General features: G+C 41.0%; 1 protein-coding gene across 2 annotated transcripts in view; it reads right to left on the reverse strand.

The window, feature by feature from the left end:
* cenpt (centromere protein T) overlaps positions 1-26,907 on the reverse strand; it is a 52,417-nt gene that overhangs the window by 13,815 nt on the left and 11,695 nt on the right. For both annotated transcript variants that reach the window (XM_076288251.1, XM_076288250.1), the window contains exons 3-11: positions 24,520-24,646; positions 24,294-24,423; positions 22,181-22,323; positions 10,795-10,840; positions 9,269-9,411; positions 5,550-6,275; positions 4,498-4,623; positions 3,198-3,291; positions 2,041-2,199 (exon numbers count right to left, since the gene is read on the reverse strand). In XM_076288251.1, the coding sequence (XP_076144366.1) occupies positions 2,041-2,199; positions 3,198-3,291; positions 4,498-4,623; positions 5,550-6,275; positions 9,269-9,411; positions 10,795-10,840; positions 22,181-22,323; positions 24,294-24,423; positions 24,520-24,646 (1,694 nt within the window). The remainder of the gene's footprint in view (positions 1-2,040; positions 2,200-3,197; positions 3,292-4,497; positions 4,624-5,549; positions 6,276-9,268; positions 9,412-10,794; positions 10,841-22,180; positions 22,324-24,293; positions 24,424-24,519; positions 24,647-26,907) is intronic.

The raw sequence follows: 26,907 nt of genomic DNA on the forward strand, positions 1-26,907 counted from the left end.
TCCCAAGTATGTCTCGCTGCACAAAATAAACATTATAGGCATGCGTGTGACAACGTGGACCCACTAGGGATGGCGAAATTTAAAAAAAATCTTAACCGGCCACTGAGCCTCATTTACCGGTTAAAATCGGTCACCGAAAATTCTATAACTGCCATTTATGATACCCGTGTCCTGTCGCGCATCTTTCTCTGCCCGTGAAACAAGTTATCCCCCCCATTTTAGAATGGTTAGGCTCCCGTCACACAATGTTAGTTCGTGCCCTTTGTATTATACATTTTCCCCAATAATTGTCCACTACTTGTGGAGGAATAAGGGTTTTGTTTTGGGGAGAAAAATAATTGCTTTCCCTGCGCACCCACGCACAGGCACACATTACACAACGTTGACCTTCCATGCAACGCGGCACCGAGTTCGGGCTATAAAAAGCTCACGTTACAAAGTCACAAACAGAGAAGGCTACATTTCGTGGTGTTATGTAAGGGATGATGTATAGAACGCCGGTCATTACTGGGAAAATAAGTCCCGACAGGGCGAACCGGACCCCGACGTGCAGCGGAGGGGTCTTGTTCCGCCCTGAAGGGACTTATTTTCACAGTAATGACCGGCGTTCTATACATTATCCCGCTTATTATACGGCTACTTGCCAAAACGAAATAATAAACTCCCCACGATATGACTTTAGCCTACATCACCTAGCCTATTTGTTACCGTTCATCGTGGCATTTACTGAGAAACAAATAGTTCGCAACAACACACACTGCTGAACTTGAATCAAACATTCTTTAGAACACAGCTGATCAACCGTCTGCTTTCACGTTTGAATGAAGTTCCAGTCCTTGCGTAGTGATATGAAAAACGTATCAGAAGCACAAAACCCGTTGCCATTGACAGCGGTAATTATATGTTTGCAGCGGTAATTACATGAATTTATTTACCGCTAGAACTTTGGGAAATCCCATTCAAGTCAATGGAGCGTTCTACTAGCATTGTGAAGAGCCGTATAATAAAGGAAAGTATATTAACCAACGTCTTCATAAAAACATGTACCGATTGCCAACAGCCTCTGTAGCGTGCTGCACAAAATTCTTTGCAATAATTTCCTGTCGTCATGCCATTTAAGTACAGATGAATAATAAAACACAACAAGTAGGCATATGCTAAGTTAGTTTTTCGTGTCTTCGTTTGCCATTACATTGTTACAATTATCATCATGCCATAGTCAACACGCAGCCACTAACAAGCAGTGAAGTTTGTCACAATTGCAATAGGCTACACGCAACACTTAACTTCTTGTGTAGTTTCATTTTTTTTATAACAATAAAAGTTTTTAGGCCTATATGTTCTAACTGTTTACATAATGGGTAACATGCTTCACATAAGCCTTATTTAGGTTAATAGCGGCGATTTTTTTTTAGCTGCGCAGACGGGACCTGTCATGTAAGGCGTACAAATAGTCACTATAGTAACCGGTATAAACTGTTTTCGGAATGGCTATGTGAGCTCTGCTGCGGCAGAGCCATGGCTCTGTGCTGTGGTTGCGCTTAATAAATTCCGCCATGGGACGGCTCATGCTCACATTTATCATTTTTAGATATTGAGTGATCATATCGCCCCATACAATACAAAACACCAATAACACGTGTGAGCGCAGTGTAATAACAGACGCTGGCTGGCATTCGGGAGCTTTAAAAATAGTGGTTTTTTTTGTTTTTTTAACCGGCGGCAGAAAATTTTAACTGGTCAACGTTGATTCGGTCAACCACCGGTTAAACGGCTACCGGTTAACATCCCTAGGACCCACTAGCGATCATGCGACACTTGCTCTGCTGCAGCCAGGGGCTTCTCTTGCATACACCTCATGGATTTAGTGAATGTATGGGGTTTCAATACGTGATTGAGTGTTTTTTCCCCATAAGTAATTTAAATACTCGACAATGTAAATTTGCACATCGTTAAAGCAACAATCACGATATTATCGCAGATGATATATATCGCCCACCCCTAATGTAAACAAAAAATATAATTAATAAAATGACTCACATGTCATTGACAACAGGATAGACATCACTGGAGACCTTGGTCTTTGCAAAGTGTCTGAACATGGTCAGAACATAGGTTTTAGGAAGGATAGCTCTTCTGAGGATTCGATCAACAGCAGGTCTTCTTTTTTGATGAGGTTGGGATTTACCAGCAACTGGTCTGACAAGCAAAAACAGTATTTATGTAAAGTTAAGTCATGAACGTCATGAACAATTGGTCATTAAAGCAACAAAATGGGACAGGCCAATTTAGTAACGTCTTCAAATTCATTTTGATGGTATATACTATACTACTCAAAAAAATTAAGGGAACCCTTAGGTTTTCCAGAATTGTTAAAACACACATTTTGAAATCTCCATTCTCAAACTACATTTCACAGAATGTCTGACAGTTCTTGCAAAATAAAACACTCGCCTCAAAAGTTTTACTTGTGCTCAGAACCAAACAGTGACAGAGTACCGATCCAGTGTATGATTGCAGTGTTCCCTTAATTTTTTTTGAGCAGTATATATAGTCATGTGTAGGACTGAAATGTGTAGTTTCTAACAGCCATCCAAAATATCCACTATGCAGTTCTGCGTTCCGTACCGAACACACTGCAAAAATGACAACATAGCTGACTATATTGGCAAAATACACCAGTTAGCAAATTAGGGGCAGCCGTGGCCTACTGGTTAGCGCTTTGGACTTGTAACCGGTTGCCGGTTCGAACCCCGACCAGTAGGCACGGCTGAAATGCCCTTGAGCAAGGCACCTAACCCCTCACTGCTCCCCGAGCGCCGCTGTTGTTGCAGGCAGCTCACTGCGCCGGGATTAGTGTGTGCTTCACCTCACTGTGTGTTCACTGTGGGCCGAGTGTGTTTCACTAATTAACGGATTGGGATAAATGCAGAGACCAAATTTCCCTCACGGGGTCAAAAGAGTATATATACAATACTATACTACTACTATATTGGTAGTGCAAATAAGGCTGTGAGTAGTATTTCCATGATTTTCTGTATCTGGTTTGCTAGTTTAAGACCAAAAATTGCATAGTGCTGACCTAGTAACAAAAAATGTACATGAAAACATTCAGGGAGATGGGACATCACTGGCCCTTTCCAGAAACTGGCAAGTTTACACCTCAAGTCTTCAGTGATCCCACTTGATCAATTTACCTGGGATTCCCGCTGTTAACAACTGGAGGGGACAGGGCAATAGTTGGCTCCTCCTTCCTCTGTCTCACAAAAACAGGTGTTTGTTGAGCCAACTCTACACACATTTAGAAACATAGTTTTTAGTTCAGTGTTTCACAAAATGCTTTAGTTATTTCACAGAAATGTATTTATGCATAACTATTTTTAACATGTCATGCAATAATAACTGTTATACCAGTGTTATTCCGGGAATTTTCAAAGTTGGAAACTTTCCATGGGAATTAACGGGAATATATGGGAATTAACGTGAATAAATAGGAATAAACTGGGCATTTTTAATATGGCAAGTTATAGACTAACAGGGAACTTTCTACCCTACGTCAATCACATGCACACAGCGATCAACATAGGCTACTAGACATAATGGAAACCTATGGTGCGTTATGTGCATGGGAAAAACAATTCCCAGTGAAAAAGTCACCTCATGTGGGAATAACTGGTGTGAAACTGAGGGAAGTTTGCGAACAGAGTTGCCCAGTTATGAGCTTGTCATTTTCTCTCATTTTAAATGGGTGTACGCCATTTTGCATAAGCTCTAACGGGACGATTAATAACCATATGCTCATATTGCCTCGCTGATTAAGCTTAACAACTTAATAAATAATTATAATCTATGAGGTTTGGGGTATTATGTTGTGTCATTATTTTGTATATATTTTTTTTATTTGTTTTACCATTTTCTGAGATTCTAACTGGACAAAGTGATAGTCAGTCAATGTTCCAACCAATCGGATTTTGTTGTTGAGTGGTGTCGTGTATCTTGGGCAGTTCAGTGGTTTCAGAGTTGCTAGTTTAACATGCTAGTAAACCATAGGCAGAGAATGGGATTCCTGTTAGCATGCTAGCTAGTTTTGTATGCTAAGCGAAAATACGAACAAACAAATCATATTGCTTATTATGAAACAAAATGTTAATGTTAGTTTATGAAACAGTCTGTATGAATTACCCAAAATTACCAGTTAATTGCTGAAAACTCCAAATAAATCCCATAATTTCTTTTAATTCCATGAAACTTTCCAATTTGGAATATTTCCAAAATTCCCCATCTTTACTTCCCATGGAAAGTTTCCCAAAATTTACCAGAAATGTTCTGCCCCTTTGCAACCCTAGGTAATGGTGATGTTTTTGATGTCCCAATAAAGTATTGCAATAACAGTCAATGCACATGCATAAAACACTGCCATAATTTCCTGTATATTAGACACATTGTAAATTAAATGAATGGCAATCAGCACAAATCGCTGTGTGGAATGCATCTAACCTTGGCAATCATTCTCCTCTTCTAACTCCTCATTAGTCCTCTCAGACAGCATAGAAGGCAGAGCAGAGTCAGGATCCAAAACATGATCTGATTGCCTTCCAGTTTCACATTTCAATTGCACATAATCTATGAAAGGAAATACCTCATTAACGCAATACAGAAACATTGCTATTAGACAACAACAATACATTCCCAATGCTATGAAAAGGCCAAAAAGCATGTAAAGTTATTTATCTACCAATAATTATTTATTTACCATTAACAATTCGTAGACATGTTCTTTCCTTTCTATAGTTTACAAAAAGTGTTTTGAATTTAATTGGATTAAACTGAATTTCAATGCTATGCTGATGACATCCAGTGATCTCTCAGCATGTATTCCCCATGGGTTCCCCTTCCAACACATTGTAGACTGTACACTTGTACACCCGGACGCAGTGTTGATCGTAACAGGCAAATTTAAATAACTGCAATTTACTATGCTAATGAGGCAACTATGAAACTGAAATATCCCAACCAAAAACCCTGGATAAAGTCTGGTCCATGTTACAATGCCTATAAAAAAGTATTCACAACCCTGGACATCTTTCCCCTTTATAAATGGAATCATGGTAATTATGATGTCACACCGGCACGTATAGTGGGCCCTTTAGGTCCTCCTCCTAAGAACTATTTTCTGTCCCCTACTTACTTGGAGCATAGATCTGAATAAAAGAAACCATCTCTGCCATTGCTTTCCTCAAGTGAAAGAAGCTACTCTCTCTCAATTTACACCTACTGCGCTATCCGGGGCCCAGAGCACTTGGATGATGTTCCAGGAATGCATGTTTTGATGGCAGCTTTTTTTGTATATTGATGTACTGATGACTGAGGCTCATTTCCCTCACTGTATGTCATAAGCACTTCTTGTATTAAGGGATGTTTAACCATTAATAAATAAAACCTGTGGATAAGCACTAACGCTATGATTTCCTCTTCCTACAAAGAAGCTGAGCAGGTACAAATAAAATATATGTGGTGAAACCTCAGAGAGCATAAATCATATGACTTACCCTTTTCTGCTCCAACATTAAACATGCAACCGCTTTCCCTTGTTTTTGTAGATACTTCAGACGTGGCCCCATGTTCAGAAAAGTACGCACTATTGTGGACAACTTGCTCTGGGTACTGTAGGGTGTCCATCTCCTTATCATCAGGCAAACCCCTAGCCATTTGTACTACCTCAGATCCATTCTCAATTTCTTCTGACTCAATGGCCGGTGTCAGAGTTGTTCCATCATAGCACTCCACAATCTTAGCTTGTAACTCCTCAACCACCAGACTCAGAGATTCAGGGATCACACCACTCGAGTTGGCAGTTGACTTGTCCAACTGCTGTTTCTCAGCCTCCTGCCCGCTATCCTGGACCTTGCATTCGGACATAGCCTCTACCTTCACATGATCCGGGTCATCCATATGTGTAATCTCAGATGTCGTCCCAGACACAAATTCCTCCTCCTCTTGGGTCTCAGGAACCATCTCATCAGGATATGTACTGCCCACTTCTGTAATTGTAGTATGTTTCATATATTCCAACTCTTCTTTCTCAGAGGGATTTGTCTGTAACTCTTCCACACAGTCAACTGTGGCTGGTCGGGAGAGGGATTGGGTGTAAAGTGCAGTTTTGTTCATTATGATATCAGTAGTTAAGTCAGGAACAGTGACATCACTCATGCCAAGAGTAAATCCTTGCCAGGAAGAGTCTCTTTCCATTTTGCTTGCAAGTATCCCAGATGGCTCTACAAGACAGAGAAAGTACAAGATATGAGAATGGGGAAAGGTGAGAAGGATAATGTTGGAAAATAAATAAAGACAAAGGTGTAAGAGGTCAGGGAATAGGTATATCAGAAGGAAGGTAACCAGAGGGAAGCAAAGATAGAAAGCCCAAAGAGGAATGAGAAAAGGTATAAGCAAGTGTAAAGGGGACATCGAGATCCGTGGGCGTTAGTTGCTTGGTTAAGATGTAACACGTTAACCTTAGCTTTTTATCCTAATAATTGTCAATGTAGTTGGCAATGTACATTTTAAATCCCTTTCCCGTTACTGGAGGGAGTGGCACACAACATTTTCATAAGTGGGTCTACATTGTTTACAGTGACACAAAGCAGGTCTTGAAGACGGCTACAGTGTAAGCAGCATAACCAGGAAGTTGATCTGCGGGTTTAAGCGAATACGGAATTGTGACGTGCATTGAGCACATTACTTCTGTCATCCTAACTGCTAAACTTTGCAGTTGTATGCTTTCAAGGACACATACTCTGAAGTACAAATGGTTAAAGTACCCTTACCCTTACTTTAAAATGTAATTGTTTGGCCCACTGATACAAATTTGCATTAAACTTACAAAACAATGTAAGTGGTATCTGAACTTCGCATGATTACTTTTTGTTTGATTCAGTATTCTGTTTTGTTCATGCGTATAGAACAGTAGTATGTTTGAATATATAGCGTATTTTCCGGACTATAAGTCGCACCGGAGTAGAAGACGTATTAGTGAAAAAATGCGTCATGAACAGGAAAAAAACATATTAGTCGCACTGGACTATAAATCGCATTTATTTAGAAATGGATTTCACAAAATCCAAAACCAAAAACAGAGACTATGCAACTGGACTATTGAGGTCAAATTTTTGTTTTAATGAGGACGAAGGAGTGAAGGCAGCCAAGAGGAGGGCCAGAAGGTAATTGTAAAGCAAAAGATTCACTGAAAGAAAATGGTACACCAAAATTTTGCTAAAATGTGGAAAATGCAATGCAATCAAGCATTTTGGCCGATGGATCCACAAGCTGACAGCTGATTAAATGCTCATGAGAGAGAAAAAGGATGCAAAATTTACTTTTGTAAATTGCTTCGGGCCGTGAACGAAGCAAGCCAGGCCATAGGCCTATAGGCCCGACAGTAAATTTTGCATCCTTTTTCTCCCTCATCATTTCTCTCTCAATTTACAAAAGTTCCACTGAACAAAAATGCTGATGTGGTACATGAAAATTTAGCTAAAAATGTGGAGAATGCAATCAAGCATTTTGGGCGATGTGGAGAGACAAGCCAGCAGCAGATTAGTGCTCATCAGAGAGAAAAAGATGCGCACATGCAGACCGAAGCTGCAGCAAACAGGTGATATTTAGATATTTATTTCACAAAATCCAAAACCAAGAACAGACAGACTATGTAATTGGACACATGCAATGCAATCAATCATTTTGAACTATATATTGGCACAAGCTGGCAGCAGAACAAATGCTCGGCTGGCCACCTCCGAGAAAGCAAGATAATAAAAAGATGCACATTTAAAACCAGGGCCTACATTTCAGCGTGGGATTGCGGGTACTGCGCATAAGTTATTAAGTATTGAGCATAATAATAAAAGTCCCGCAACTCTAGCCATCATAATGCAAGAAATTCCCACATATTTTACAGCGCTGTCTGATAATGTTAATCTAATAATGGAGCAGCCTGAATGCGGGACTATTGACTGGACGGACCAACTCTGACTTCAACGCGCGCAGGACCACTTTGCGGGTGCCCCTCTCTCTCTCTCAGCAGGATTGGTCACTGCTGAAGTCAAATTATAGCCTAGGTGTTTCTACATCAACCGCTATCGACAGGAAAGGAAAACAAACGTTTAGCGATCAGGAACAGTCAGGAATTTTGCAGAAGCATGACAGCCTCTAACGCGATAGAACATGGATGTGTTCTCCATTTGAGGAACGTTATAATCGATTGCGGACGTGAAGACAGCTACAGACACGGAGCACATAGTAGGCCTACTTTAACTTTCTAGTGTGCGTATTCATTACGTGAAAGATAATTAGTAGCAAAACAGCAATCAAATACTACATACATCAAATAAAACAACATTTTTGATGGTTCACTATTAAGTTTTGCATGAAAGAGTGTCGGGATTTCCATCCGCTAATTGCGAGATAAGGCATCCGCTTTCATTCATTCATGGAACGTGTGCTGTGCTGCAATGGAAACCTTATTCCGTATAGCCAAAGAGGTCTACGATAGCCTAAATTTAGTTATTTTTTTAATTATGCATGATTTACTTTTTTATAAAATTCGTAGGCTGATGCCTGGCAGCAACAATTATGTTTAAATGTAGGTTACTGCTTCAGCCTTTGGCAAGCTCAGAAGAGGGCGGCATGCGACTGGTAGCTTGAGAGCAACTGTTGGAGACTTATGGTGTAGGACAATTTTCAAGACTTTTCATTGGCAACAATATTAAACCAACCAACAATATAAAATATTAAGAAGAGCTCTTTTATGAGTTATATTGAAACAAAATTATTACTGCCCTTTATTTGTCCGAATCTGAGGCCCGGCTATAAATAGAATCCCGGACATAATTTGAGGATTTAGGTATGCACGTGTGTTTCAGGCATAGCGCAAGCACTAATCTCTGATTGAAAGTGCACAGAACTTGTGCATTTGAGAGCGCTCTCTCGCGGCTGTAGACGGTAATGTTTCACGTAGGGTTCATGCCAGTTAATATGAATTAACATTTAATAACATGTTCAATTATATATTTTTTCATATATAAGTCGCACCTGCCTATAAGTCAACAGCCAAACTATGAAAAAAGTGCTTATAGTCCAGAAAATACGGTACTTATACTCCGGAGCGACTTATACTCGGAAAAACGTTAAATAGCTAAAACACAAATCTTACATATTTACTGTATAAAATACATTTTCTTAATTATACCAAAGCATAAGATGTTTGACCTACCAGGACATTCTTGCAAACGGATGTGGACAGCTTTATCAAACACCTCCTCAGTAACTAGTTCCCGACTGACTGGTTTTCGCTGCAGGTGCCCTCTTTGAGCGGTCACGTGAAGGCTTGGTGTATTTAGAGTAAGACTGAGTGAACTAAAACAGAGGAAAAAAGGTGAACACTACAAAACATGGAACACTGAAAATACACTCACATTCCCCTTGTTATGCCAAAACTATGCATATTTTTAGGTGCCTGCAACAACAACAGCGGCACTCAGGGAGCAGTGAGGGGTTAGGTGCCTTGCTCAAGGGCACTAAAGCCGTGCCTACTGTTCGGGGTTCGAACAACCCTCCGGTTACAAGTCCGAATCGCTAACCAGTAGGCCACGGCTTCCCCCAAAAAAGGGCTAATTAAACTGATTTGCACCTATATAAACTGCCAGCTGCTCAACTAGGCCCTCTCAAAAAGCCAATTAAACTGATTGCACCTGTATCAACTGCTTTCTACTCAACTAGGCCAACTCTCTCTCTGTGTCTCTCCATTCTACAAGGATATAAGGCACATTCTATCCAACTTTCTATCCATCCTCTTCAAACAATTCACTCGTCCACCCTTTAAACTATCTATTAACATCCATTAAACAATCTGCCTATCAACATCCATTAAACTTTGTCTATCAACATCCATTCAACTTTTAAACTATTTACTGTCTCAGGCTTTAAGCATTCAATCTGGCTCTCTTAAGACTACAGATCCTGTTCAATTGTTTCCTCTGCCTACAACTGTTTCAAAATAAAAGTCCTCACTACAATATTTTACTATTAAATAATTTAACTATTTAAACTATCCAACTATTTTGATGCACTGTAAAAATGAGAGTTGGTCTAGTAACTAGAAAGCAGTTGATACAGGTGCAATTAGTTTAACAGGCTCTTTGAGGGGGGGTAGTTAAGCAGCTGACAGTTGGTACAGGTGCAAATCAGTTTAATTAGCCCTTTATGACATCATAGTGCCCATGCAAAGTCTATGGAAAAAAATAAGCTTGATTTATGTTAATCTCAAAAAGTAGTTTCTGCATTAAACAGTTGAAGCTCAATTAGACGCAGAAATTTTGGTAGAAGACGACGACTTCATTTTCATGCATTGTAATAAACATGTAAGCACTTTTTGATGATGAACACAACAAAAGTGCACCAAATTCAACAGAAATTACCCAATACACCTGGAGATCTGCATCCTTTCTTTTCCAGATAATTATGGTATCATGACAACACTAGTGCCATTTTATGAGAAACTAAGCATGAAAATGATAAATTTAGGCCAAGAACCCCCCCCCCCCCCCATTATTTACTTACCACCTAACCACTCCCATCAGAAATCCCAGGAATAAACCAAACCGTGGCTCAAAAATAGAGCAGCACAGTTTCAGGCATCTCATTTACAAGAGAGACATGTCTAGCATTGACGGCTACCACCACAAGTATAATTCAGATCTGTGGGAAACACTGGACTCCTAATTTTATGAAAGGGATCACCTGTTTGAAGAGAAATCCTCCAGTACATCAGGTTCTGCTACTCCTTCTGCAAACAAACGGGCCATAAAATAAGCAGTGTTGTATAAAGTACTAGAAAGCAATACTTGAGTAAAAGTACAAGTATCGTACTAGAAAAAGACTTAGATAGAAGTGAAAGTTACCCTTTAGAATATTACTTAAGTAAAAGTCTTAAAGTATCTGATATATACTGTACTTAAGTATCAAAAGTAATTTTCTGATATTTAATGTACTTAAGTATTTGAAGTAAAAGTAAAAAGTAAAAAGCAAGCGGTTTTATTTTAAACTTTTATTGTGAACTTTATTTTGGCTTTCTTATAGTAAAGCATAAAGCATATTCAGGGTTCCCATATCTTCTTAATCTCACTCATCAAATAAAAATCACATTCTTTTCTAGGACTTTTCAGGCACACACACACACACACACACAGGCCACTTATGTCCAGCAGCTACTAATATGCCAGTCATTAGTTGAAACTGAAAAGGTGTCTGTTCATCTTCAAAAGAAGCTGGTTTTCAAAGTTGCCAGAATTCAGTGCCCGGGAGTTTCAGGCCCAAGACCGGCCCACGTTTTCCATAGTGGTGGAAATTGGATAAATGAAGCAACATTTCAGCTCTTACTATCCTGTAGTTTGTATTAGTACCATGGTTCAACAAATGTGTAAAGGTTATATAATAATTCACTTCAACTGAGAAGTTAACAAAAAACATTCCACTATTCCACAAGTTAACAAAAACAGAAAGAAAGAAAGAAAGAAAGAAAGAAAGCCTTTGAAATGTAGCCTATCCCACTTCCACAAAGAGGCATATTGAACTAATGTTTTTTGCACGGGTAGGCTATATTGTTGTTTGGTGATTTAGCCTACTCCTTTACTACACCCTCTTCTGAGCAAACAAGGCATATAGGTTTATCATGTAGGGTAACTGCTCTTTCTTACATTAAATAACTTTAATTTATCCTCTTTACTTGTCCCTGTAGTCATGGCCTCCTCATCACTAATTTCGGCCTCATCATTTTCAGTGGTCGATTGGTTGATCTGCTGCTCAGTCTCTCCTGGCCTCTTTCTACCATCTATCCTCCTGACGCTTGTGTCTACTGTAGGGCCGGCTCGGCTATCCGTATCTGAGAAAACTTTTTGGAAAAGACGGGCTATATGGACCCAACCAACTCTTTTTGGGAGGGGAGAACTCCCTTACATAGGCTACAACCCATGCAGAGGCATTGCATTGGTGTCATGCACAGAATGCGGAACGTGTCCTACTTTAAGAAAAGATAGACTAACGTGACAAATGTCAATATTTGTTTCCTCGACCGGCCCAAAAGTGAAGCGGCCCACGGGGAATTCTCCCGATTCCCGATTACCCACCCCGGTCCTGATTCAGTCTTAGGCTACTCTTCTTGGACTGAAGACAAGTCCTGCTATGCTAAATAGCCTTTCACAGGCCGCTGAGGCAGGTAGCGGAGTGTTCAGCTTCACAGAAAGCTGGCAATGTATAGAAACATTTCTTGCAAATACGGCCATGGGTGTATGACGTTATCTTCACCACTACCCTGTTCACCGAGTTCACCACTATCGTCGGGGTAGTCGTCTATGATAACGGGAGGTCCTCCAGTATGTGCTCGTGCTTCCATGGCGGTTTCAGTTGTGTGTCCTCCTTCTTTAGCAACAAACAAGCGCTGAAATAGAGTGCGGAGCGTGCGTAATGCAATCTAGGAGCAGTGATTCGCCAAACCTATTGCAGTCGCACACATTTCTTCTAATTTTATGTTTTAGTAACGAGCAACGAAGATGCTTAGTGGAAATATAACGGAGTAAAAGTATACATTTTATCTAGGAAATGTAGTGGAGTAAAAGTGGAAGTTGACATAAATTTAAATAGCGAAGTAAAGTACAGATACCTGAAATTTCTACTTAAGTACAGTAACGAAGTATTTGTACTCTGTTACATTACAACACTGGAAATAAGTAATAAGAAAATTTTTAAGATTTGAATTGTATAGCAGACTTTGATTAAGAAACCGGTGCCGTCTTAAAGTGTAATTCCGGAGTAAAAACCACCTAGGGTCTATTTAAAGTAACAACTTTTCATTGAAGGCAAAATTACGTTAATTGGTACCGTTTATTTGCATTATCACTGAATGGGCTTACAGTGAATGCTAAAAGAGCAGGGAGCATGTCGCTGACAATGCTCAAGTCAGCAGGCGCATTTTATCTTGCAGCGCTGCGTAGATCTGGTTGAATCTTTCGATACAAACATGATTTTTGATACTTTTGATTTAAGTATATTAAGTAAAGTATTTTGATACTTTTGATTTTTGATACTACTTGATAATTTTCTTCCTACAGATACAGGTTTTGTTATAACTAATCTCCCTTTTATGTCAAAAATACTAGAAAAAATAGTGTCCATATGAATAAAATCCAAGAATTATATCAGTCTGGTTTCAGAGCTCACCACAGTACTGAATCAGCCTTAGTTAACGTTTTTAATGACCTCCTCATTGCTGCCAATAATGGACATATATCAATATTGGTCCTCCTGGACCTCAGTGCTGCCTTTGACACCATAGACCATGACATACTACTTCACAGGCTTGAACATTTGATAGGCATTAAAGACTCGGCACTCGCTTGGTTTAGATCATACTTTTCTAACCACAGACAATAAACCATCTACCCAGACTATGGTAAAATATGGGGTGCCTCAAGGCTCAGTACTAGGGCTATTTTCTCTTTATATGCTTCACCTAGTCTCTGAAATTAGGAAACATGGCATTCAATTTCATTCTTATGCAACGATACACAACTACCTTTCTATAAAACCTGATTAATTAACTCCATTAGCCAAACTTGCTTTTGAACTTCGATAAAACAGAAGTCATGGTTTTAGGTCCTAAAAAGATGAGGGATATCCTATCCTCATCACAGGCTACATTTAGTGATCTTCCACTATCCTCATCCACAAGTGTTAAAAATCTAGGAGTTACAATTGACCAAGACCCATCACTAAATAATCACATAAAACAGATTACCAAAACTTAATTTTACCATTTAAGGAACATTTCATGGATGTATATGGAGGTGTGTCTCCCCACTTGTTTCATGTCTGATGAAGGGCTGGGGCCAATGTGGTGATATACAGTGGGCATCGCTTTCAAATGGCCACTTCAGTCGCGCATTACAAGGCGTGAAGCTGCGTGAAGCTTTAGTACCACTTTCAGCCACTGTACATCGCTCTTAGCCTAGAAATCTAGACGCACCCTAGCGGCGGCAAATTAATTTGCTCAGCTTGTACGTCTAGTATCGAACCATAGGAATTTCTATTGGCTTAACACCGTGGATGACGGCCAATCACAGCGCTCTATTTCGTTAGAGAGTCTTAAGGCGGGCTTAACAGGATAACGACATCCTGCGACGGTGAACAACAAGGAAGGTGGCTATGGCAAACGAAGAGCGGTTGTTTGAATCGGCGTTGGCGTCAACTTTGGAGGAGTTGGACTTGTGCTTTTCTTTGAAAGTAGATCAACACAATGCACTTAAGTCATTCCTTTCGAAGAAGGATGTATTTGCCGTTTTGCCGACCGGATACGGATATGGTCGTAGCGCTGGCCTATTGCATGCCTAGGCAGTTTGAAAGACAATTCTCTGCCCGCCCCTTGGATTAAGCGAGGTGAATGATTCGATGCCAGACTATACATGTCAATGATATAGGATGGCCCGCCAGGCTACATCGCTCTGTCAGTGGTAATTGTTAACGAGAGGAATCCCAGCCTACGAATTCAATAACAAAATAAATCGTAATTCAACATAACCTCGATTAAGGCTTCTTGGGTATGGCTTAAGGCTTGACTACACGGTGGTAGCGAAAATCGAAATCTGCTTTTGATAGCCTACCGGTGCCGCTCCACAAAACGAAAAAATATCTGAATTTGCTGTCTATTGTCAGTGTTGGGGGTAACGCAACTACGCAAATCAAAACAGTGTCTTAATTTGCCCTACTTCTTGACTGCAATGTAGTCAATTGCCTGCTTGACATGTATTTGTTTATTGTACAGAAAAATAAAAATGACATCTGCTTTATGTCGCAGAATTACATTTATATTTGGCTGACTGCAGACGCGCCACTTCCCTCCCCATATTCCAAGATTAAGATAGTAGCCTATACAAAAAGCACTTCATACTATCATAAAAATTTGTTAAAACGAATAGCTATTTGCAATTTGACAAAACACTGGTCCTCATTTTGCGAATGCGAGGACGATATGAGCCTGTTGCATTTAGTTAGATGTCCGAGTCACGCATAATGTTTGAAAACCACTGGCTCGTAATCACAATAATTTAACACACGACAGTTGGATAGCCTACTTCATCATGTCCCCATGCCTACATTTTTGTGAGTAGCATAGAGATCGTTAAAAACAATAAAGTATGGCTCTCCGTTTGGGACATCGAAAACTTATATTTTTAATAGACTACCCTCGAAGATGCTGACTTGCAAAAGCCTCGGGATAACATCTCTACTATCATCAGTCATGCCTCTTGATCAAAGTGGGGAATGAAATAAAAGTTTGAGAACCACTGGCTTAACAAGTTACCTGCAGTCCAGAACACACAGAATCTGTTGCAATATTCTGATGATCGGCGATGATATCGGCAAATGTTTGTTTTCCAAAGTAAGAATTTCACTTAACCATGCACCTTCGACAATGAATAGCTCATTACACTTGTTACTGTTAATCTGTGTCCTAAAACTGGCATATTTTATGGCATTGTGTCATGTAAGTTCGTTGCAAAATCTAGAGAAATGTGTGAGGTGGTCAGCGGGGGACAATTGAGACACACATTGGATTGTGTTATTACAATAACATTCCACACTATCCACAGCTGTGGTAGGCCTATCAGGGGCAAGAGGATTACTGTTAGCGCAGGCTTTATATAAAATTCTTCAACAGAAGGCCTCGAATGTTGTCTTCGCTTCTGTAATCTCGCGCAGAAGCGCTTTGCTTCGCTTCTGTAATCTCGGCTTCATTGAAAATGAGGGCTTCCCTCAATGACCCTCCGAGAATAAATAAAGGTTGAATGAATGAATGAATGAATGAATGAATGCAGGCTTGCCCAAAATAGGCTAAAGGCCTGTGGTTTGCGCAGCCTACAGTAAATAACAGACACGCTAGAATGTGCGTTATGATGCTTTTTTACAAGCAAGATGTTTTTGGTACCCTACGCACACTGCATGTTCTTAAATAACAATGATCATCAGTAATATTCGACCATTAATTTGGGTAAATGGGCAAGCGTGACCAACGCGGGCATGATTCCAAACACCTCCCTTACGATGATGAGTGACAGGACAGGTCTCAGAATGCGTGCGCTACACAAGGACGGAAGATGATGAATAACTGGGGCCGTAGGCTATTCACAAAGGCTTTTATCTTACTACTAGGAGTAGGCTACTCCTAAATCGCACTTAAAGATTTTAGCTTGGAGTTTTCTCTTAAAAGTTATTCACAAAGCCTTTCAGACAACTCCTAAACTAGGAGTGAGTCTTCGTTGCTATGGATGACGTCATTACTCATGCACGAGCTTGACTGAAGTGACCACCTTGATTGGCTGACTATTGTAACGCGGGAATTCCAAACACCTCTCTTCCGATGATGAGTCGGAGAATGCGTGGACGGAAGATGATTAATAACTGAATAAAAAGGCCTAGCCTAAATGAATAAAGAGTAAGGCAAAACAAATAGCCTAGTAGCCTAATGAAACATAGGCCTATGTATTGATGCAGTAGCCTACCTTTGCAACATTATTAAATTAATCTGTCACCATATGCCTAGGCTACGTTTGCAAAGAGGAGACCATTTTAATTTGATTCACAATGAAACGTTACATTTCATTTACATGTTAACAATGAGTAGTTTTGGTTGTTGTTGGTGGTGTTATTGCAACCCTTTTATGAATGCAAAATTGTTCCCTCGCGATTGGAAGCTCCTGTTGCGCATAGGCTACACATTTCAAAACATCGCAACGTAAAATGCCTCAAAAAAGCTGTTTATGAATAGGTCTTAGTGAGTTAGGAGTCCTCTCGACATAAGCTGTCCCAGACTTAGGTGCTACTTTTAGGTCTAAAATGCTTCGTGAATTACTTTTTGTGAAAAAATTAGGAGTGGCACGCCCATTATTTTTAGGAGTTGCTCCTAAATTCGCCAGTTAGGAGCTACTTTAAGCCTTAAAATTCTTTGTGAATACGGCCCCTGAATAAAAAGGCCTAGCCTAAATGAATCAAGGCAAAACAAATAGCCTAGTAGCCTAATGAAACATACGGATTGATGTAGTATCTTTGTAACATTATTAAATTATTCTGTTACTATGCCTACGTTTGCAAAAGAGAACATTTTAATTTGATTCACAATAATGTTACATTTAATTTACATGTTGACAATGATTAGCCTAGTTTTGGTTGTTGTTGGTGGCGTTATTGCATGTTAGCTATGCCTACAATGCAAAATTGCATCCTCACGATTGGAAGCTCCTGTAACTGCATAGGATTTCAAAACACGGCAAAATGCCGCAGGTTTGTGAATAGGTCTGTGAGTAAGGAGTCCTCTTGACTTCTTTTAAGATGTCAGAGGTGGGAAGGTGTGATTTGTTGGGGGCAGGGCCGATTAACTGTGCACAAATGTCTGATGGCCCCCCTTCCCCCCAGCCAACGTGAATCGGGTGGTTAGTTAATAGGCCTATCGTGAAGATTTTTCCTGCCATCTAAGGCACGAGCGCATCTGTGAGGCCAAGCATCACCAAGTAGCTCGTTTGTTTACAACTAACATTCCATTTAATTAAACTGCTTTATAGGCTATGCCGAAATAGTTTTCAACATTTTGAATATTAGTGTCGGGTGAATTGAAATGTTCTCAAAGTATCCTTATGGCTGAAAGCTGCTTGGGATCCCCCCGTCAAGCAATATAACCATACAAACGCGCTTCCTACACTCATTGTTTCAAAAGGAGTAATTTTGGCTTTGTCAGAACTGAAGAGCTGTGGACGGCACGGCATGCCCAATGAAAATAAATGAACGCAACACAACACAACACAGACCCCGCTTCTCTCGCGTCAGTCACTGACATGAACGAAACACAGAACCCGCTTCTCTCACGGCAGTCACTGACAGTAACCTAGAATAAATGCATGGGGAAAAACACTTCCCCATGACGGACATCGTAAAACACTGAAAGTTAATATTTTGTCACTAGCAACATACATCTGTCCTTTGTCAAATGTATTATGTTCCAAGTAGCCTATGCGTAATTCTGCTTCATAAAGTTGAACAAATACATTTGCTTATTTCACAGAAAATATAAATAGCCAGTTAGGGTCTACAGTGCAGAGTTGGTAAGTTATGGTAGGCCAACTTGGAGTGAACATACAAACAGGGGAAATTCTTTCTCTTGTAGCTGAGTAGCCTCAGGTGCGCACGTAGACATAAGGCCGAACATGTAAGCGCCAATGAATCGTGCTCTCACGACAATCACGCCGTTAAACTTAAATAGGTTAACATCAGCCTTCAAGCAAGGAAAACGCTGATTTGAAGACATCTGTTTCGTTGGAAGGTCAAGGGGTAGCAACAGGGCAACACATCATGTCAGTAAATGCCTAAAAGTAAAGTTTTATTTCCACATGTTCTACAAATATGTGTTACGGAGGATTAATAGCTTGCGGAATGTATGAAATGAGTTGAAATAATTAAATTGCCTATTTTGAGTTCATAGAAATGCCTACAGATGCAACACAATTTAGGAGTGGGCATATAGATTACAGTAGCCTAATAGGATAATTGAATGTTTAAGTAGCCCCCATTGACTGATTTAGTGTATGCCTAATCCTGTGAACATTTCAGATGCAACACCATTGCCAAACGCACATGGCAGCAGGTGAAAATGAAACACAAAAACATTATTCAGAATAGTAGGTTTATATAGTTATAGCTTGCATTAATATTTCTTAATTATGAAAACATGTAGGCCTAGCTTATAGCCTTCACTTGGCCTCTGTTTTACAGCTAACAAGAAAAAGGTGTCTTTGAACACTACTGTAGGAGGAAAGGCACCAGTGTTTTACAGTAGCAGAGGAGTTGGCCATCGCAAATAATAGTGGAAGGCTGATTATGGAGGGGGTTGAGGGAGGCATTCGGTCGGATTCTGGTGCTGAGGAAATGTGTAGCCTTTATGTGCAGGGTACAGTAATATGACATTCAATTCAACAAGTTTGTTAAAATGGTGATTTTATTTATTAGGCCTACTGTAGGCTATGTCCGATTTATTTTAGGCTATTCTTGCTCAGATGTTCAGCATACTGTAGGCCTATGTCCGATTTATTTTCGGACATACAGTATTCTTGCATCACCGATGGAATACATGAATGTCCACGTACGGGCATTGCTATGAGACGTCTTCCTAGATCATCTGACAAAGATAACGAATTCCCTCGGCTGATAATCTATATCTTCATAGAGAATATCGTGGTTAACGGAAACCTTGGGTTAACCAAGAACATAACCTGGTCGGAGCAGGTTTGAGATGCAGCGTAAATTGCCATGGCAGCATACCTTGGTTAAAACCTATCCACCTTTCGTAGTACGGGTTAATCGGGAAGTTACGCCACACGTGATCAAGTTACTCTCGAAGTTACCCAGATAAGCCAGTAACCCCGCTTCGTAGTACAAGCCCCAGGTCAATGAACCACAACAAACGTCCAGATCAAAACAAATATGACATTATAAGCAGGGGTGCCAATAATTATGAGCAACATGTTTTTTGTTAAAAATATTTATATCTTTATGATATTTTCCTTTTTCTCAAAACAAATTTGCTTCCCTTCAAGGTTGGATTTTTCCTATTTGTTTTCATTGTGAGATTACAATAAATCACCAACAGATTATTTTTTATATCAGATTTTAGTCAATTGGGGTGGGTCAATTGGGGTGCCAATAATTCTGGAGGGTACTGTATAATGTTTATTGCACACATTATTATTACATTAATAGACAGGATTAGATGTATCCCTTGTGCCAAAATCCAAGGTAAAAACACATTCAGAAGTCCCTACTCAAATTAACTTTAAAAAGCACGCTACCCACAAATCTGCCAACAAAAAAAAACCACAAGACAAATGGCCCATCCAACAGCAGTATATAGTATGCATGTCATTGGGGTTATCAAGTGGGCACCCTCATTTACCGATGTTTCGTTAAGTTAGGCCCACGACACCTCATGAAGGCTTAACAGTGAAACCAGCATCCTGGAGACACTCCCCTCCATGCTGCCACCATATTGAAATATCCAATACCCCAAATACTCTTTACCAGCCTAGGCATGGTCTTGGTTGGCTAGGTTGGTCCGTCCCATTGATGTGGACTGAACCGTAAAAACCCTAGCCAACCACCATCAACCTAGGCACAGCCCATCACACAAAAACAAATTAGCCAGTTAGCTTACACCCCATGTTGCCACCATATTACCACAATAAACATTCAAATACCCTTAACCCTTAGAACCCTAAGCTGTTTTTAGGGCATTTTCACTACCTTTATTCATAAGGATTTATTCTGGTCATTGTAAGTATTGCCACACACACACATATTATATATTATTTTTTTCAGCAGTCTAGGCTATCCAGATCTGCCATCATTTCATGTATTAGTACTAGCATTGATTTTATTTAGATTTTTAAATAATTAAAATATAAAAAGCGTATTATAAAAATTCTTATATTTTGACATGTATCTCACCACAGCAAGCTCATAGCTCTACATGCATTTCACGTGTGTGTAGGGCAGACTGTCCTGAATCGCGCAATGTGCAGAGGGATACTCTGGGGCTGAGCAATTTACAGAAATATGTGGTGTGTGATTTACGGAAATAAATGCCATTTTTTATTTAGTCATGAAAAATGACCTTTCTGCACTCCATATCTGTGACACGAACTGATCTGACCTGACTTGACCCGTGTTTGCGTGTTAGCCACAGTGTGCCTAGGTGTATGCACTCATAATGATTCTCAACTTTTTACTGCATTGCTACGCATGTTTGTCAATATCGCAAAAACTGACCTGCCGCCACTGTTAAAAAAAATAAAAAATCTAGAGGAAACCCAATGTTTTTTGCAGTAGCCTACCCTAGGCTACAGATTATTTCTTAGGGGCAGCCGTGGCCTACTGGTTATCACTTCGGACTTGTAACCAGAGGGTTGCCGGTTCGAACCCCGACCAGTAGGCACGGCTGAAGTGCCCTTGAGCAAGGCACCTAACCCCTCACTGCTCCCCGAGTGCCGCTGTTGTTGCAGGCAGCTCACTGCGCCGGGATTAGTGTGTGCTTCACCTCACTGTGTGTTCACTGTGTGCGGAGTGTGTTTCACTAATTCACGGATTGGGATAAATGCAGAGACCAAATTTCCCCTCACGGGATCAAAAGAGTTATTTCTCCACCATTGGCTCATTTTATCAAACGGGTGCTTTCTCTACGTCCTACGTAAATTTAGCCACAGGTAGTTCGGTAGACAGACGTTTGAATTAGCGTTTGCAATTGACAATACGATTGACAATGATAAGTAGGCTATACTAACTTTACTTGAATGCATCAAAGTTGTCTAGGCTACACCGTGCCAGCTGTAGTTTGCTTGTGAGTTTGTTACCTTCGTTACTGTAGCGCGTAACTTTGTAACTCGTTACCCCCAACACTGCTAGTAGGCTATCTGGGTTATCAACATCAATTTTTTTTATTTCTTGTCACACTAGTTCGACGATGCTGTAGCCTCGAAGGCTTTCCGAACTAGGCTACCGCGCTCACTCCACCAGTGAAACACGTGACTAAAAGGCGCTGTCATTAGCTAAGGGTTAAGCCCTGAACTTTGTGAGAACCTAGAAGGGAAAGCATTGCAGCGCCTGGGAGCGCTTAAAAACTCACAGAAGAAAGTAATAGCGTTTGTGATGCAGTCGGCTCGTAAATTAAATGAGAATCGAAGTCATTTAAAAATTAAACCGCGTGCAGGGGTGAATAGAGATTTTATAACAATTTATCGTGCAGGCCTAGTAGAAACCCTAACCACACTACCACAGAAGTGTAATTTTATTTTATGCAATGTCAGTGGTAAGCATTGTCGTCATTGTGCTCCCTACCCTCTTTGATTTGATGCTACCGGACCAGGAAGCCAGGGAATTTTCTTTTTTTTTTCCCTTCTAGGGCTGGGACGGTTAGGATCCCCCCCCCCCCCCCACCACACACACACACACACATGAATTTTGTGCCACGATCACACCTAATTAAACCTGATTACACAGTCACTGACAAGGTCTATATGTGATGCTTTGTTTCTACCTGTCAGATGCTCAAGCTGTCTCTCAAAAGCAGACACACTGATGGAGGTCGGGGCTCTCTTGCGGCTCAACCCCTTTGGGATAGGCTGCATCAGCTCCAAGGTAATGTTTGACAAATCCAGCTCAGACTGGACCTCTGGATCTCTGTTAAGTAGAAGCTTAAAATCAATGTCAATGCAATTCAACATTCACCTGTAAGAAAAGGTTTTACAGAGAGCCTCACAGTCCAAATAACACCCATAGACTATATGACAAAGTGAAGATAGTTGTGTCATACCACGTGAAATTGGATTAAATGGTGTGTGAGTATGGGGCGGGCAGGGAGGTATGGTGTAATGGTGCTTGTGTGTGTGTGTGTGTGTGTGTGCATGGGTGTACCGCTCTGTGTGTGTGTGTGTGTGTGTGTGTGTGTACATGTATGTGTGTGTGTGTGTGTGCTAGAGTTAGAGTGTGTGATTCTATGTGTGTATGTGTGCGCGCTCTTGAGTTACGGGGGGAATTCTCCCATGTGCGTAAGTAAAAAAAAAACCACGTAACTACGCACATTTCACTCTGCGCTAATTCTCCCCTTCACTTAAGTCTGTCATTTACACACGATAGAGGGAGTTAAGCGTTTTGGGAGGAGCAATCCCAAAATCTAGTCGTTTCTTGGTCACTGGCTACCTGTTAAAAGTCACATTGACTTCAAAATACTACTTCTAACATACAAAGCCATAAATGACCGGGCACCTGAATATACACTGCTCAAAAAAATAAAGGGAACACTTGGTCATAGGAGTATAGAATCAAGTCAGTGACACTTGTGGGATATTGATCTGGCCAGTTATGCAACAGAGGTGGTTGTGAATCAGGTTCACCTGCTTTGATGTCAACGAAATTTACTACAGGTGTACTAGAGGGCCAACTATGAGATGACCCCCAAAACAGGAATGGTTTTACAGGTGGTGGCAACTGGTAATTTTTTCATCTTTATCCTTCTTGACTGGTTTTTCACTAGTGTTGCATTTGGATAGTGTCAGTGTTACTACTAGTAGCATAAGCCAGTATCTGGAGCCTACAGAGGTTGCACAGGTAGTCCAACTCCTCCAGAATGGCACACCAATATGTTCCATTGGCAGAAAGATTGCTGTGTCTCCCAGCGTAGTCTCAAGAGCATGGAAGAGATTCCAGGAGACAGGCAGTTGCTCTAGGAGAGCAGAGGAGGGTGGTAGAAGGTCCTTAACCTAGTAGCAGGACCAGTATCTGCTCCTTTATGCAAGGAGGAACAGTAGGAGCCCTGCTAGAGCCCTACAGAATGACCTCCAGCAGGTCACTGGTGTAAATGTCTCTGGCCACACTGTCAGAAACAGACTTCATGAAGGTGGCCTGAGGGCCCGATGGCCTCTAGAGGGACCTGTGCCCACTGCCCTGCACCGTGGAGCTCATTTGACATTTGCCATAGAATACAAAATTGGCAGGTCTGCCACTAGCACCCTGTGCTTTTCACAGATGAGAGCAGGTTCACCCTGAGCACATGTGGCAGACATGAAAGGGTCTGGAGATGTCGTGGAGAACATGATGCTGCCTGCAACATCATTCAGCATGACCGGATTGGTGGTGGCTCAGTGATGGTCTGGGGAGGCATACCCTTGGAGGGATGCACAGACCTCTGTGGGCAGGACAACGGCATCCTCACTGCTCTTAGGTATCGTGATGAAATATTCTGACCCTGTACTGGTGCAGTGGGCCTTGGGTTTCTCATGGTGCACAACGATGGCCACATGTGGCAAGATTGTGCAGGCAATTCCTGGACGATAAATTAATTCATACCATTGACTGTCCCCCACACTTCCCTGACTTAAATGCAATAGAACACCTCTCGGACATTATGTTTTGGTCCATCCAACACCCTCCTTTAATTTCGTAACACATTAACCAGTCCATATCAGCATAGATATCCAGCATGATGTATCTGATGTGTTTTCAAAGTGTTCCTTTAATTTTTTTGAGCAGTGTATTAAAGATCTCCTAGCCCCATACAACCCACCTAGACCGCTACGATCACAGAATACTGGACTTCTTGGGCTGTAAAGGTCCCGAATAGTTGGTAACTCAATCAATCATTATTGACTTACCTCTGACAGTCATAATACAGATTGGACTCTGAGGAAAGCGGCCTCACTTCCTCTGTGCAGGGAGTGTGTGACATCACAGGGTTCACACCCTTTGCATCTGGCTGATTTAACACCATGGGTGCTTCTGCTTCTGTCTTACACATTCATACAAATCATTAGCATACATACAGTATTTAAGCAAAGAGAACTTGATCACTGTACTATTGTTACTTTTCATGACTCTCACGTGTTTGTATGATGCGCCTCAATAAGACACGAGGTGTAGCAAGCTGATATTCTAGAAGTGGCTGAGGAGGCTTTTTGGCCGATTCCTTGTTCTGCTTGCTGGTAGGTGGTGGGGAACATGATGCACCCTAAGTGAAAAAAACATGTTCCTGTATTGCAGTCTATAGAAAATGTTATTGAATCACCATTTGTCACTAAGGATTCTCAAAAAGGCTCATCTTTAAGATTATCCCTAAATGTTTTCTTGCTATAAATGACTATAGTTAAACACCATGTTGTTTTTACCTTAAAATAACAGTTTCAAACTCATTTGACACATACTTACAACAGGGAGAATAGCGTATGTTATTGCTGACGCACCCTGGTAATATCTGGAAATACCTGCGATACTGATCTTTACCCAGGATCACCTCACATCACCTCACTCCACTGAAACGGACTTTTAATTGTCCCAAAATCATCCATGTCAAAGCAAAGAAGTGAAAGCATGGATCTAGAGGGGAAATGGGCTCAAATGGAGAGAAGCCATATCCCTTTCCCTACAATCGCCCTATCTATTGTGCGCTCACTACAAAACAAGATGACAAGATAAGTGCCATACAAGTGTAGAGATAGGGCTGGGCGATAAAACAATAGCCATATATATTGCGATAGACATGTAATCGACATCAATTAGAGATGCACCGGCTGGTGACTGGAATTGGCCGATTTACACGTCATCGGCCATGATCGGCGACTGGCCTGTAAGTCTGACATGCCGAATTTATGCCGGTCAAATGCACTCGCGGGCCGCACCTGAAACAACATCACCCATCTGAGTTTGCAAAGTTTGAAGGAGCTAGCAAAGGCTGGATGTACAAAGAAAGAGCTAATACCGAGTTTTTCTATGCGCAGAAAGCGAACGCTGTGCTTTGCGTGGAATTAACTAAGCGGTCACTTCATTAGGCTAAACAGCGCTCATCATCGCCCGTCCCTGCCGCTGCGTGCCCACAGCTGAACCACAAGCGCAGCTGAACGGATTCAACCGATTGCAACATTAAAAAAAAATCAATGTTTAGCGATCATAGGCTGATAATAAGATCAATCTACATGAATGAATGCCCAATTTGCATATTTTAAACATACAATCTCAAGCGTGGAATACATTTTTTTTATGTCACTAACTGGAGAAGTTTCATAGTGATGGCTATTAATTAAAAAAATTGCCCCTATTCTACTCAATTTACTTAGAGTGTAGGGCACAACTTTAGCCTTTAATCTCGAAAAAATATATGTTCCACTCACACAAACTCGCGTCACAGACCAACGTCACACTAGCCTGGCGGGCCATCCTATATCATTGACATGTATAGTCTGGCATCGAATCATTCACCTCGCTTAATCCAAGGGGCGGGCAGAGAATTGTCTTTCAAACTGCCTAGGCATGCAATAGGCCAGCGCTACGACCATATCCGTATCCGGTCGGCAAAACGGCAAATACATCCTTCTTCGAAAGGAATGACTTAAGTGCATTGTGTTGATCTACTTTCAAAGAAAAGCACAAGTCCAACTCCTCCAAAGTTGACGCCAACGCCGATTCAAACAACCGCTCTTCGTTTGCCATAGCCACCTTCCTTGTTGTTCACCGTCGCAGGATGTCGTTATCCTGTTAAGCCCGCCTTAAGACTAACGAAATAGAGCGCTGTGATTGGCCGTCATCCACGGTGTTAAGCCAATAGAAATTCCTATGGTTCGATACTAGACGTACAAGCTGAGCAAATTAATTTGCCGCCGCTAGGGTGCGTCTAGATTTCTAGGCTAACGTCACACACCACTTGGAGGTGCAAACAATCAGAGTTTTGGTTGATTTGACCATTAGTTAACTTCGAAACAGGTATTTTACTTTGGATAGACAATAGCAATACATCATAGGAATGATTAACGTCTATTAAAAATCTAGACTGGAGAAACTCAACATTTGACACCTCCACCTGTTTAGTGTTCTAAAGACGTCAAATAGTCCGCTTTAGTTACCAAATTCATAGCCAAAGAGCCAGAAGGGAAGACGCATAGATGGCTATAAAAGCTGTGCTTTCATTATACAACTAAACACGACACAATACATTTATAACCCTTGAGCCAGCTCCTTACTATGTAATCTCAATGGCAATGCAGCGTTTGTTTGCACCTCCAAAAACATGGCGTACCTGGGGCCTCATGTACAAAGCTTGCGTATCCACAAAAATGCTGCGTACGCCACTTCTCACGCTCACGTCCGGATGTACGAAGACTGACTTGAACGTGAGAATGTGCGGTCCTCCACGCAAACTTCATGTCTGGCGTACGCACATTTCCAATGTGTATCGTCAGTTGGCGACACTTGGAGGCAATGCAGCGCAACAACATTAGT

Source organism: Alosa pseudoharengus, unplaced genomic scaffold, assembly GCF_046254945.1.
Source record: "Alosa pseudoharengus isolate Yale_2024_CS ecotype anadromous, Long Island Sound unplaced genomic scaffold, YU_APseudo_1.1 YU_APseudo_1.1_scf_16, whole genome shotgun sequence".
Lineage (NCBI taxonomy): Eukaryota > Metazoa > Chordata > Actinopteri > Clupeiformes > Clupeidae > Alosa > Alosa pseudoharengus.